Source organism: Pundamilia nyererei, unplaced genomic scaffold, assembly GCF_000239375.1.
Source record: "Pundamilia nyererei isolate P.nyererei 1_Seehausen unplaced genomic scaffold, PunNye1.0 scaffold00015, whole genome shotgun sequence".
Lineage (NCBI taxonomy): Eukaryota > Metazoa > Chordata > Actinopteri > Cichliformes > Cichlidae > Pundamilia > Pundamilia nyererei.
Window position 1 is genome coordinate 3322255 of NW_005187416.1, and position 15109 is coordinate 3337363.

The 15109-nt window shown below is 41.8% G+C and overlaps 2 protein-coding genes across 6 annotated transcripts in view; one reads left to right on the forward strand and one right to left on the reverse strand.

The window, feature by feature from the left end:
- Positions 1-3857, reverse strand: part of rbm41 (RNA binding motif protein 41) — an 11661-nt gene extending 7804 nt beyond the window's left edge. For both annotated transcript variants that reach the window (XR_311512.2, XM_005725423.1), the window contains exon 1: positions 3681-3857. Coding sequence is in view for 1 of the 2 variants with exons in the window: in XM_005725423.1 (XP_005725480.1) it covers positions 3681-3688 (8 nt within the window). In the remaining variant the exon portion in view is untranslated. The remainder of the gene's footprint in view (positions 1-3680) is intronic.
- The window catches only part of klf8 (Kruppel like factor 8), an 80405-nt gene continuing 67920 nt past the window's right edge, over positions 2625-15109 (forward strand). For 2 of the 4 annotated variants that reach the window (XR_001290276.1, XM_013908865.1), the window contains exon 1: positions 4458-5019. Coding sequence is in view for 3 of the 4 variants with exons in the window: in XM_013908865.1 (XP_013764319.1) it covers positions 4993-5019 (27 nt within the window). In the remaining variant the exon portion in view is untranslated. Of the gene's footprint in view, positions 3049-3290; positions 3541-4457; positions 5020-15109 lie in introns of those variants that run through there. The other 2 variants (XM_005725420.1, XM_005725421.2) reach the window with 2 other exon arrangements.

The following is a 15109-nucleotide window of genomic DNA, read 5'->3' on the forward strand; positions in this document are numbered from 1 at the left end:
AAATCGACAGTGCCCCTTATAATATAATATAAATATAAATTTGTCTAGTGTCAATTATATCGTCAGTTATATCGTTATCGCAAATTTTCAAATGTATGTCGTGATAAATATTTTTGGTCATATCGCCCTGCTCTACTTACAACTGCTAAGAGATGAAAACCCCACAGTACTGAAGGAAGATACAAACACAGAGAATCAGAGAAAGTCCTCACATTAGCGATAATGGGTATTTTTGCTACAAAAATGATCTAAATGATCTAATATGAGCAATTATACCAGGCCATTGCAGATTTGTGAATTCAATAAACATGGCTGTATTATATGGACATTAGAGACTGTTGATGCTAATTTGTATTTTTTTATTAAATTGAGAATCTGGCCGACAGCAGACGCATATATGTTTTTTTGTCATTGTGTTTTTGAAAAATCCCTACCTCTATTACCAATAAATACCTGCTTTTTTCAGCAAATCATTAAACAATTTACTTGGTAAATTATTGTAAAGTAAATACTGTCTTGGAGTGCCTATCCCTACATTATAAATGCTTTTATCAAGTGCCAGAATTAGTTTGGAATTATAAATCTTCACAAAACACAGAATATTACGCAAGCTTGCAGTAGGTTTTTGCAATATGCACTGATATATGTATGTAGATGCCCTGCAGGAGGTCACACTGTCATATCTACTGCTTGTCCCAGACTCTGGGGTTGTCTGCAGCACTGAAGGACTGTGGGACTTGTTTTAAGGTTAAAGAAATAATCTTACAATTTTGAATGAAAAAGTACTGTTTTGCTTTGAGTAAAAGTGCCAGTTCAATTCTCTGGCATATCATCTTCTTGATTTTTTAGCTAGGAGACAAACATGGGCACACATATTCCTTACCATCGATGCTCATTTGAGCACTGGTGCATCATTATTAGATTTCATTCTATAAAATTTGTTTTAAAGATGTAGTACTGAATTATTGGATAACACATAAGACTCTTTTCTCAAAAAAACATCTTCAAGAAGTTTCAGGCAAAAATTATGACTTAAATATAGACTGGAGATAGCTTGCATGAGCCACATGCAATTTATGTTGCAAACATGACATCACCCATTGGTTAGTGAAGTCTCGTTCAGAAGCCTTGAGGTGCGTGTTTTTGCTGTCGACGTCTTGGTGTTTTGAGACCACGCGTGAGGATTAAGGGCGCGTTTGGAAAAACTGCATCCTCACTAAATTACGAACACATACTGGACATTCATCCTTTCTGACTCTTAGAAAGACCAAAATTCACAAAAAGATCTTATTATTCTATTAAACATTGATCAAAACTAGTGACTCAGCCAATCATCAGGTCATCAGGAAAGTGTTCACTGAGGTCAAAGAGAACGAGAGCACAAGCCAGTTTTCTCTTAACTTCTACAGGACTGGAAGTCTTTTGTTCTATTGCGCAATAAACAGAATAAAGGTTTAAGGCACGTCTGAGTTGACTTCACTGTGTCTATCATTTATAATGTCTATTTCACCCAAAACTAAGCGTCCTTAGCCAGGTAGCCTAAAACACCCACTACAGCCTACAGTTTGTCAAACAGCTCTGCCTACTTCCCACAAATGCCTTATCTCTAGATGCCAGAATCTCAACAACACCTGGGTGTATGTCTCATTCCTCTAAGTCATGGGAGTCTAAGGAGCCTGGAAAGAAAGCGACTGGACTTCTTTACGTTTTGGGAAGATGTCTACTTCAGTTCCACAACTTACAATGTAGTCTTGAGATTCCTTCCCAGGCATCTCAACCCCCACTCACATGTTGCGTCTGGTGACCTCAATAAGTGACATAATAGGGTGAGGCAAAGTTTTACAGTGGTATCACCTTGGCTCATGTGATGAGGCACACGATTAATAGTGGGTCAACAACCCTCTTGACGGACAACCCTCTCTAGGATTCATATACCTGGGACTCTCCACAGTTTGAAGAAGCCTCTTGTATTAGAGGTGAAACGTTTTCACAAAACTTAAAGAAGTCCAGCCATTCTCTTTACAACCTCCTTAGACAACAGCTGGATGTGAAGAAACATCAAAGTCTACTTGTACAGTGACCTTTTGACATCTATTAAACGTATAGACTTACATACGCGTTAGCTTGGATGTTGCACCCGGTGAACATGGATTTATACATGTTTATTTAAATGGAAACTATGGTGTTTGTGTTTTTCCACTCTCTTCTGCATCTCCTGCACACATTTAAATGATCTGATATACTGCTGCTCCTGTTACCTCTCCTTACTGTATTTTCGATCCACCATAAAGCAGATCCTGTATTAAGTACGAAAGGCCAGAAAAAATTTCAGGCTTTAGTTTTTGAGATATTCACGCTCAAATGCAAAAGTGCAAAAAGAAGTGGATGGATAGGCCTCTTTAAAAATAAATATCTATGAAGGTATTTAATACTGAAGCTAAAATTTCACAGAACTCAACATATATGTCAAATTAATTGGAGCTGGTCGAGCAGAAAATGATCTAAAAATCTGATGATTTGAGACGGAACGACCCTGATGTAACACAAATCTGCTACTTGTGAACATCTCTATGTCTATCACATTACCTGAAGAATACACGCACACACGTTCAGGGTAAGGTAATGTGAATGGGAAAAGAACCAGAAGGTAGGTTTTTGGAATATTTGAACACTTTCACCACAGCCTCTATCTCATATATTAATCCTATTCCTCCTCCGTCACGTCGGCCCTCTGCATGTCCTCCTTCACTACATCCATAAATTCTTTCTGCAGTCATCTTATTTTCCCCCTGCCAGGAAGCTCCATCTTCATCATCCTTTGTCCATTATATCCACTATCCCTCCTCTGCTCACGTCCAGACTATGCCATGTCTCCAAGCTGCTCAACCTGACCTGTCTCTGTGACACACGCATTACTAATCCTGTCCGTCCTGGTTACTCCTCATTGGGTAGCCCTCCTGACACACCCACCAAACGACAGAAAACAGACCTCGGAGCAGTTGCACACCTTTTTCCCCGCACTGTTGTACAGCGTGATTTCAGCCCCAGGTAAATTAGCCCACGTTAACTAGTAAACTATGTAGGGCATGCTTCTCCAGTGCAAAGAACTTTTATTGTGCTTATTTTTATTTAGATATTTAGCAGTTTTTGAATTTAGAAGGTACATAATCATACTTTATTTGTGCTTTTGTTCACGGTGCATTTGTATGAATACAACATGAGTGGTTGCTCTGAAAAAGCCCAATGCTATCCCACCTACAGAGGAAGCCAAAATACAACCTCACCTTGCTTTTGGTGTGCAGGAGATGACGCTAACGTATTTCTGTTATTTAAAAAAAAGATTTTTTAACATTATCCAGATCGAAGGTAACGGAAGACTCTCCCACGAGACGGGAGACGGTCCGTGCTTAACAGTAATCTACAGAAGTGCTGAATAAACATGTAAAAGTAGTTTGTAAAGCTGCTAGCCTGACAGATGAGCTAACGCTACATGAGTTTAGCTGCTATCTCCATGACAACATCCTGAGGTAGACGGAAAAGGTACGTAACGGATTTACATTGTTATTTTTTTTCCTTACAGCGTCGTTGACCGGGGTCTAAAACCCAACGTGTTTGATTCAAGTGGCACAAATGTTTGAAATGAGCAACATACAACAAGGATAACTGAAAGTTTTGTTTACCTCCTCATGTTTCCTGGCAGAATTGTCAGTTCCGGTGTGGAATCATGGGAAATGTAGTCCGACAGAAACTAAACTGTTGGCACCGTTTTCATGTTTACAGTTGTGGGAATTAATAAAGACAGCGTATCGCACCTATGTGTGATATTAACCTAACCCCAAATTGTGAGTATTTGCGGAGAACCCCCCCCCCCTCCGCAAGAACAATTTTAATGCAAAACCGGGATTACTAAAAAGCCTGAGGTTCTTAGACTGCACATTACACACTGCACATCTCCTCTGCATTATTTGGCTCCGTTTTGCGCTCAATATGCAAATCCTCATCAGTCTTGACATGCAGACTACATTTTTCCTTTGTGCAAAATCCCTATTGAAGAAAAAGAAAATAAAAAAATAATAATAACGCCCTCGCACTTGCCACACCCCTCTCTATTACCGAGGGTGTGGTTATGACTACATCTTTCACCCGAACTGGCTGTGCCTCTCCTCCTTCCATCTTGGCTGTGCACGGTGTCACATTTATCAAACCGAATGCTGCAAAGCCTCGATACATTTCCTAACGCCCCCGCCCTCCCCGCCCAGCTTAAGTGTCCTCAATTAGCTTGCTGGGTGACGTCAGTAAGGTGACATGGGTGTTTCTCTTCATCATCATCCGTGGGCAATAAGCTGCTGCAGCACAGCATTGGTGCATGGGAGAGGAGGTAATGTGGAGAGCAGTGCTGGTAGATGCAATTAAAGCCCCCCACACCTCCACGCCTCTCTCTTTGCATTTGTGCGCTGGTGCTTCTGCAGCAGCTCCTCTTGCACTGCCCGCCCGCCCGCTGCCGGTGTCGGGTAGCCGGCAGAGCGGCCCCGCTCCTCTGCAGGGCTGCAGGGCTGCGCAGCTCCTGACTGACAGAGAGATGAGGGGTGGGGACGCAGGGTGGGGTCACAAGCAGGGAGAGGCGGAGGAGGAAAAGGCAGAGAGAGAGAGCCCAGCCCTTGAATACACGGCAACAACACGCCGACAGAGAGAGAGAGGGAGAGACACAGAGAGACTGGCTGTTTTTTTTTTTGTTTTTTGGGGGGGTAAAAGCACAGGGAGCCTTCGACGCCGCGGATATGAACTGAAAAGAAACACTGGAAGAGGCAGGGATCGTGTTCCTATATCCCGAAATATTTGACTGTAAAGGTGGAAAACTAGCACCCCCCAAAAAGCCCTCCTCTCTCTCCCTGACAGTTCTGATTCAGATAGAGCTACACCCAAAGCCCCGACCGACCCCCTCCTGCTCCTGCTGCTCCACCCCTCCGCCGCTGCACCGCTCCGGCAACCGAGATGCACACGGAGACCCGTAACAAGAAAGTAAGTGCACGTTATTGGCTTTGCCCTGGTCAGTGGAGGAATTTAAAAAAAAATAAGAAGAAGAAAAAGAAGAAGAAACATCTACCTGTGTGGGTGATCTGCCTGTACACAAGCAGAGTTGACATTGTCAACCCAACATCAGCCAAAAATATGACTGTCAGTGAGCGAATATAGCCTGTGCTTCTATAACAGTCACAAGTGTGTCCTTGCAGGCAGTTTATTTTGCAAATTAGTGGAAGAGTTTTGTAACAGCGACCTCATTGCATTGCAATAACATCATTCCGAGAGTCCTCTAATTCTAATGCAGAAAAAGGAAAACAAAATCCTCCTTGTGTGTGTGTTTGTGTGTGTCCTGTGTATCTGGCTTTCCCTCTGTGCGCCAGGTTAGTTCAGGTTCAATTTTGAATGCTCTGTGATCTCTGAAAGGCAGGAAGGAAACGGAAGGCAGCAAATGCAGCTTGCAGGACACCATCTTAGCTTTTAAAGGGCCAGCAGCCTCTTTTCAAACACAACTCTGGGAAAGCAGCCAGGTGCACTGCCTCCAGCTTAACTCTGCACCGGGCTCCTGCTGCCGAGATGTTACCCTCTGCGCTTCAGCGGCGTTCGTTTTGAGTGTCAGTCAGGATGGCGGTGCTGGTCGAAACTAAATGAAACTTGGCGTGTGGAGTATATCATCACTGCAGCTTCAGATCTGTTTGTTTGTTTGTTTGATGGCCGGCTGGGTAGATAGGTGATGAAGCCCCAGCCACAGTTTGGTGCAGCACTTTCAGGTTTCCTGATAAAGCAGTGAACTTTGATCTTTGGATCTGCATGACCGACCAATGGTGACATGCAGCGTACAGTGCAGCAGATGCCAGATCACACACTGGCATCAGTTCATCAATTCAATTTCAGCTTATGTGTAGTGAAACGCCTATGACATCACATCCCGTGTTAGCGTGGAGAGGGTGGGGGGTGGCAGGTGGAGGACTGTGTGAAATACAGCTGTTGTTTTTCAGTGCTGGACGATGTTGAATTTGCAATGACGGAAACCAGAAGAAGTCATCCAGGAGATGATTGGTTCATTGATTAAATGACAGTTATTATGAAGGCTCGCAACCATCTGGAACAGATTATTTACTATGTAATAGGAAGTTGTGAAGTAGACACTTTTTAGCTTATGTGCACACACAAAGGCATGAAGCCAGTTGTGTCGCCCCCCTTTTTTTGGCTTAGGCATGCACCTAAAGTGGACTGTATTTCACTTCGTTTCATAAAACACTGCAATCTAAAAAACAAACAAAACAAAAAACTAAATCCACTTTTGGGGTGAAGTCTGCAGGGTTAATATTCAATTTCTGTGCTTAAGCTTAACTACAGGGTGAAAGCAAAAGTGAAGAGAAGGGATACATATTTTAGCCTGAAAATCCTCCTTTACTTGGAAGTATTTGGCTATTCTCCAGACGTTGCCACCCATCAGATCTGCTTTAAATTGACTGCGAGATGCTACCTTTACATTGTGGTGTTTGCACAGTTAATCCATTCACTTTGCATATTTCTGCAGTTTTTGTAATAGGAGCTGGGGCGCACTCAGTTTACAGGTCCAACACCCAGCAGTGAGTAGTGTTCTCCTTTGTGTTTAATGGTAGCTGACAAACAGCTTCTTAGTGCGTTTCCGATCATTTGTAGTAGAATGTTAGGTCAGGTTAACTGGGGATTCTTGTGATGATTGCCCATAGGTGTGAATGGTTGTCTGTCTCTATGTGTTGAACTGAATAAACAGAAGCTGGATGGAGGGAATATTTGAATATGTCAAAGTCCCCTATGGAAAATTGAAAAACAGAAGAAGTGCCAAATGGGATGTGAACCCCAGTCTTGGTGCTGATAGAACTCCATCCTCCAACCTCCTGATTCAGACTTTGATTTGTTGACAGTGGCAATATTGGCCGTCAAGAGATGTCAGTCTTAGACACCTACCGGTACAAAGTTTCCATCAAAGCACATGCAAACGTTTCGTTATGTGATGGACGAGAACGTAGTGGATTGTTTGATGTAGAATCCAATTTCTTCTGCTTATCCAAATCGAGGAGCGGTGCTGCCATGGGACTAGAGGCAGGGTAAGGGCTGGGCAGGTCACACACAGAGAGGCAGACAACCATTCACACTCCATTCATCAAACATACACTTTGATTTGGATTGTGGGAGGAAGCTGGAGTAGCCGGACAGAACCCAAACAGGCATAGAGAGAACATACGGAAGTTCTGCAGCGTAAGAGACCCTGTACACATGTATGAGTTAGTTTAAAGCTATCTTTTTTCTACAGTCCTTTAACAGCTATAGGTAATGGCCAACCTTACCTATGCACCTAGTGCTTCTCTGTGAGGCCTGCGATGCATCTAGCATTCATGATAATAGAGCACGTACTGTATGTACTATGCAAATACCCTCCCCTACACAAAAAACTCTGCATCTCTCATATGCATACAATGCATGCATTTCCTCTTATTCTTAGAATGATCAGCAGACTCTAAAAATGAGAATAACTGCTGTTTATGCCAAATGAAGGGTGAGTAAGGCAGCTAGGGGGAAGTGTAGTTATACAAACATTTCTCTGAGCGGTGGAGCTGATGTGGAAGTTGAAATGATCTCAGTGTTTCTAGCCGGTTGACTATACCCTTAAATGGGAAGGATGTTTGAGGCCTCTATCTAACTTTACAGGCTTGTTCTTGCCTGTTTTTAAAGTTCAGCATTTCTTTAGTGAACAGCAAGAACATTTGATTTTATAGCATCACCTCTTCCCGTCTTTTGCGTGATGGAGCTTCACTATAAATTCCTGCACGACCAGCTTTGTTTAAATAAAAAAACAACAAAAATTGTATGAACGGTCAAAAGTGCTTTTGTCTCCAGGGGAAACAGCTTGACTGATTTGCTTTTACCTGAAAGTGGAGACCAATAGATCTGTCTGAAGCCTTGTGACTGAAAAAGACCAGTTTTTAAAAACAAAACTCAGACTCTGTGTAATCTCTGCATTTTTAACAGTTATTAGATCCTTTCAGCCTGCAAGAAACCAAGCAAGGTGTTGTCACGGCCGCTCCCTTGCCTGATTATAATTAGCCTCGAGTGAATCCATTAAACAGAGAATGACTTTTATGACTTGTGCCACGTTTCGATGACTCTTTTAAAAGCACATGTACAACAGCTTGGCTCTCACGCACTTTTTCTGCCAAATCCAGTAAATCTGCAGGACTTTTGCAGCCAGTGTGGAACTGGAACGGCAATGCTTTTGAAGGGTTTGTACTTTAATTACCGTTTTTCATTAGCATCTACCTGTATTTACAGATGCCACATGCTACAATGTTTAAAACCAAACATCAGAGCAGTAGAAGTCTCTCTGTTAGGGTACCCCCCCTACCAAAAAAGGTATAGTTCTTCCTTTTTCTTCTTTTTTTTGTAAGTTGCAAGCAGCAGTGCAACTGGCAGGTGATCTTTTGAGGTCAAAGTCAGTTTGCTGAGAAGTTCACATACCTTCATGTACCCTGTTGCTGTGGTTTTCTCTGCACTGTACTTATGCGGTTGGAACTGTAGTGGAGAGGTCTTGTAGACCCGAGTCGATGCCTCGCCTCACCAAGCCTCGCCTTTTAGTCTCTTTGCAGTTTCAAGTTTTTCACAGTTGGTGCAAACTGTCACATTTTTTTCCTGCTTGCTCCAAACAAACCCAGAAAATAAAATTCATGCCTTCCTCTGTGGCGGTGAAATCTCAAAGATATACCTCTCTTTGGAACTGTAGCTAAAGGAGTTTAATGCAGTTGATTGTGAAATTAATCACAAAGCAGACATTTGTTTACACTGCTAAAAGTTATCATTTCAGCTTATGTGGTGCTTCATCACTGACTTGCACATTAGGAGTTAAAATGAAACTGGCTGATTATGGTGAAAGGATAAAATGTGACTCAGAAAATAAAATATGGCCTGAAGTATTGTTATTCCAGTTTGATTTCTTTGGTGCGAAGTGCCCAGTTTCGGAGATATCAGCTGTAGAGGTGATGCACAGATTCTTTCTCCAGAAGTCATGACCTGGTTATGCAAAGACATGAAAACAAATATCAGCAGACTTTATTGTGAGCGCTTTCATGTGGGAACTGTTTTATTTTCATCGAATTACCACCAGCAAGTGTGTCATCGCACAGAAAGTAGTGTGCATGTGTCCCTGATGAGGAACTTGTGCTTGTGACAGTGTGACAGGATGTAAACATTAGTGGCATCCCCCCAGCCCCATCCTGAGCTGTAAACTTACCTAGTGCTGCACTTTCTTTTGAACTTTCCCTTTTAGGAGGACTGTAATAGATGAGCATTTTGTTGTTGTTGTTGTTGTTGTTGTGTTGTGTTGTCTCATCAGTTTTCTCAAGTTCTTTCATTTTCAAAGCCCCCCTTCGCCTTGCTTTCTGTTTTTACTTTTACCTCTGACCCAGTTAGCTGTGTTTGAAGCGTGGGAGAGGAAATCAATTTCCTCCCATCATGGTTAAAGTGATAGCATTGCTCAGAGTCTTCATCAGAGGCATAGCTGGGCATGCTCAATTGTTTATAGTATGTGTGTGTGTCTGTGCGCACATATGTGTCTGTTGGATCAGCTGGACTGTATGTGAGAGCAGGTTCAGCTGTACATTCCTGGGCAGGGCATCAGCAGCAAAGGGCCCTTGAATACAAAGTCTGCCTGTGTGTGTGTGTGTGTGTGTGTGTGTGTGTGTGTGTGTGTGTGCGCAACAGAGAGCAGATGCCACACTGTAGGCAATCATTAACAATGCTGAACAAAGTTTCAGCAAACTTCTCAGAACAGGGATGTTGTGTCACCCCCTCTGTGCCTGCACACGGACGATACTGTGCAAAAAGTTTGGCCGTCGAAATGAAGTCGAATCATTTTATTTTTCCTTAACATCCATATGTAAACAGGAAATGGGGCCTTTTGGGAATCACACTGAATATTTCTAAATAATTAATGTTATTTTCAGGGAGTAAACAATTCTGATAATGATATTTTGGCTGGTATTACACGCAGTACGATAGCCACACAATGAGAAAGTAAATAATTGGGTCATTGTTTATTAACTTTCCAGCTGTGTAATTCACAAACTGGTGAGCAGCTTTAGTGTCCCTGCCAGGAAAGTCGTTAACGCCGGCAGCTTTACTGGCTCCCGAGGGCCCATGAACAGCCTAACGTTGGACTCAATTAATGTAGCAGTATGAACCCCCATATAGTGGTAATCGTGAGGCACAGACTGATATGAGATGTGATGATCTAGGCACATATCTGCATACACAGAGAGCAACGAGATCAAGAGAGACCAGTTGACGGATGCCGAACACATAATTCTTAAGAGCTTGAAAATGAAGGTAACGGGACTTTTCTAAATTGAGAGATAAAAGGTCTTCACAAACTTAAAGAAGTCCTGTCGTCTTTTTTTTATTTACAAGCTCCTACGTCTACTCTGACCTGGATGACTGAGAACCTACTGGTTTAATCTTTCTCTTTCAAACTTCTTTGCAGTTTTTCAAACTGTTAAACGGCAACAGCAGTCCATGTAGTGGTTAACACATTTCCCTCAGTTTTATTTATTAAGCGCCAAATTGCCTCAAAATGGTTTACATTGTAAAGACTATGCAAGAACAGAGAGAAAACGCCAACAATTAAACAACCCTGGACGAGCAAGGACTTGGTGACAGTGGGAAGGAAAAACTCCCTTTTAACAGGATGAACTAGTCTTAGGCAGGGGCAGCCATCTGCTGTGAGAGGTTGAGGGTGAGGTGAGGGAGACGGGACATGATAGATCTCTGGGAATGTGAAGCCATTATGCTCGCCGTTTCACCTTGGCAAATGGTACTGTATGACAATAGTGACGTTACATCAATACACACCAGTGCAGCAGGTATACTGGTGTTCTAGGGGGATCACAAGCTTGTGAACTCTTAATGTGGGTCTTAATGCCTTAATGTGGTGACCTCTTGGAATAAGGCAACCAAAGGTACCGACCGTAGGCTAATAAGACACATTAGCGAAATTTTGCAGTTGCAGCTTTATATGTTAGTAAGAAAATCAGATCTATAGGCTTAGCAGTGGGCCAGCTTAGACCAGTAATACTCTGACAGAAGCCCTGAACTTGCTGTGACATTCTTTTTTTTACTCTTTTCTATCTTTTTTCATGGTTTGATGCTACTTTGCTGCATGTGGTGTAGACAGTGCTAGGAGGACACCAAACAATGTAGGCAGAGCTTTTAAACCATCTGAAGCATCTTTTAGGTTTTTTTTTGTCACATAACGGATACACTGATACAAGTCTAGCTGTGCTAAACCAGTATTAGCTGGGTCCATAGAAAACACCTCAAACCCATCAATTTTTGGTGTGACAGGTTTTTTTTTTTTTTTTCAGAGTGTTTGTCCAGTAGGATCAAACAGTTCTGGGAACTGCCTGAGGGTAACTACCCACTGGGGTGGTCCTCTGAGAACTGCATACCTTTAAGGCCTTTTTTTGTCTGCATTGGCACAAACAGTAGGAATGCTTCCGGAGGCGAACCACAGCTCATGGTGCTGCTAATGAGAAGTCTCCAAAAGCCCGCCTAATAAATCCCTTGTTTTTGCATTACCACCATATGCCTGTAAGTACCCAAGAACGCACCCAGAAACGGCACCAAATGAGATCTGCTTTGGTTGCAGGGTGTTTTTCTTTTACTTGTCCTCTTACAGCGTCGCCCTTTTCTTTATACGGTGCTTTGCTCTGTGTGGATGCCCCGGGTAGTTGAGAGGAAATGCCAGCATTAAATTAAAGAAAAGCTTCTAATATATCAAAATTGCATTTTAAATTTGTTTCATATTTACTCAAATTAGTCTGGACTTTACTGTTCATCCATTTTTCTTTGTATTGTTTCATCTTTTTGAGCTATTTGTGGACTTGTAGAAGCTAGTCTCTCCTCTTGGCAGTCATCCCACGATGCCTCCAGTCATTTATTTGGGCAGTTATTTTGAAGTATTATGTAAACTAACTTTGATTTCGGTCGTCATTGGAAGATGAAAACTGCATATTTGGAATCACCATCAAATGTGATGCTTAAAAAAAGCACTTTGGTGTCTCTTCTCTGAAAAACTTTTCTGCTCCTGCAGAGTTGGACATCTGCATCTAGATTTAAACTCGGTGTTCATTGCATGCCAGGTCTTCTTATTATGCTGCTGACACAACAAATATCAAACCTGGATTTTTTTTCCCTTTCTAATATGGTGGTTGGCAGTGTTGCGCCAATCTAGACCAATCAGTGTCCACTTGTGCCACTCAGAGGTAGGTTCTCTCCAGCACAAGAGGATCCTTTGAGGCAAGAACTTAAAAAAGATGCCACAAATGGGGCTTTTAGGACTTTTGATGTAACCACTTTAAGCTTTGTGGACACATATAAGGGGGTACTTCCCTGGAACCAAAAGCACCTATGGATAACTTGCCTTAGTTCTTCTTTGGTTAAGGTTGTGTCTTGTTGTCTTTTGCTTCTTCATGAGATCTAGACCAACTTGTGCTGAAATCCAGCAGAATAAATTTGTACTGACAGAGCCCTGATGGTATAACCTGAAAATCTAAAGTCTTTGCCTAAAATATTTGTTGCTTAGCACTGAGTATGAGACACATTTCTACTGAGTTGTCAGGGTGACAAAGATGATTAGAGGGACCAGAATCAGCCGGTTGCTGCCAGCTTGTCACCTCACCCTTCAAATGCTCTCAAACAGCAGTTTGCCAAGATTTGTGGTCACGCTGACTTTTCAGGTTATCTGTGTTTCAGAAATGAGGATTGAAATGCTGCTGTTTTGTATCTAAATTGTGTCGATGAAAGTTGATATGTTTTTTTAGTTAGTTTGTTTTGTTTTACTTTTTTGAAATTATCAGCCGTGCTTGTGGTTTTGCAGGTTTTGGCTCATTGTGTATGTGGTAGTTTGCTCCATCAGTACGGAAAAACGAATAACCTGCGTGTAGTTTTTGCCCCTTGATTAGTGTTGTTGTTGAACAGGAATGCATTAAACACAGGCTTATTGTTTTTTGGATACTTGAGACTTCTAAACAAAAACTTTATAAATGCAAGACGTTGCATCATTCTTTGCAACACAGTCATCTTCTTTAGCAGGATTCACAAAAGTTTGCATTTGCTGTTCAACCAAATGATAAAAACCATTACGCCTCGATAAAAACACGCAAATTAAGAGTGCCAATTGCTCTGGGTGGCGATTCCCTTTAACCTCCTAAGACCCGAACTCTTCCACAGCATACATTTTTAATTTCTCTTTGATATTTGGGCATATTGGGGCCCGATGAATGTAAAAACAAAGAATTACCAGATTTTTTTTTTACCTTATTTTTGCTTTTAAGAAAAATAAGAGCCACATATGAGGATATTCGTTTAAAATTTTGATAGAACAGTAGCAGTATAATGTCCTCGTAAGTGGATATCAGGCCCATGTAGAGCAAAACTGAGTATTTTGGTCTAAATAACCCAAAATGTGATGTCCACATATGTGGACGCCAGGTCCTAGGAGGTTAAATTGGACCACATTTAAGAATATGTAGAGGAATTTCTCTAGAATAATCTTAACTTAAAGACCTCAAAATACCGCATCACCCCAATAGAGCACTTCGCTCTCACACTTCTTACTTGTGGTTCCTAGAATATTTGAAAGTAGAATGGGAGGCAGAGTCTTCAGCTTTCAGACCAGTCTTCTGTGGAACCAGTTCACAGTTTGGATTGGGGAGGCAGACATCCTGTTTTTGTCTTCTGGTTCTGCTGAATGCTTATTCCTGTTAAAAGGGAGTTTTTCCTTCCCATTGTCGCCAAGTGTTTGCTCATTGGGGTTCTCTCATTGTTGGGGTTTTTTTCTCTGTTTTTGTATGATCGTTACAATATAAAGTGCCTTGAGGTGAGTGTTATGATTTGGCGCTATAGAAATAGAATTTAATTTAATTGAGCTTTAGTCTCTGCTGAGCTTCTTCTGCACCTCTTTTCAAGCTTTTTATGTATTTTACTTTTTCTCAATGAGCCAGTTCCCTGATTGCAATGATTAGTTCTAAATGGATTGCAACTGAAGGTTTTCTTTTGATTAGCAGCAGCATGAAGTTTGACAATGTTTCACGGATTTCAAAACATCAACGTGTCTGCAAAACGGGCTTGGTTTGTTTCTTTATCAAAGAGAAAAATTGTTCGCGTTATTGTCAGTACTTTTGTTCAGTCCACCCACACATATATGTCATAATCCACCTCGCTTCACATGAATTGGCATGCCATGTCATGGAAAAGTTTTTGCAGGTTTTTTCCAAAGGTGTGTGACTTGGGTGACTTTGCAGAATTGTGGGTTAAAAACAAAATGTCAGCGGTTAGAAATACTTGAGCAGTGATGTGTACACTGCAGTGATTCAATCAGCCATTATCGGGCCATAGAGTCATTTTTGCTCCATCAAACCATCAGTTTTAATGTTTGGAGAGCTATTGGAAGAGGAGTTGTTGCTTGAGTCTCTGCCACCTGTGGTTTGCAATGAGGTGTTCATTGCACCATTGTTTCCATTAACAGAAAACGTTTTTTTGGCAGCAGTAAATGTGACCCAGGTGTACTTTTTAAGGCAGTCTTGAAAAACCCTAGCTGAAGTCGAGGTGGTTGAGATAATAGTTTAAGGCAAAGTCGGTTCACTAAAAATACACCTGACCAGAGGAACTTGGCATGCGTTGGGTGTCATAAATCAATTCTTTGTAATGATGTAGAAGTATCCAGGGGTAAATTTGAAATTTAAAGGCACCTGTGACCTGGAGATTAGGAGTCTCATGCTTCACTGGCTGAGCTAAGGGCGCTCTAATAAGCATCCTGTAAGTGTTTTCCAGGTGGCGGCTAGGTATCTGAGCTCACCGGATCACTGCGCTTTTCCATTTTCCATTTTATGCGAAGCTCTCAGAGTAATTTACAGCGTGCTGCAGTACAATAAGCTTCAGTTCCTCAATCTCCTACACTGAAAGCAACCGACAGAGACAAGCATAAAGGATGGGTGACACTCTGCTGGCAGGAAGTTTCTTCTCTTCACCTTTGTGAACCGATGTCAACGTT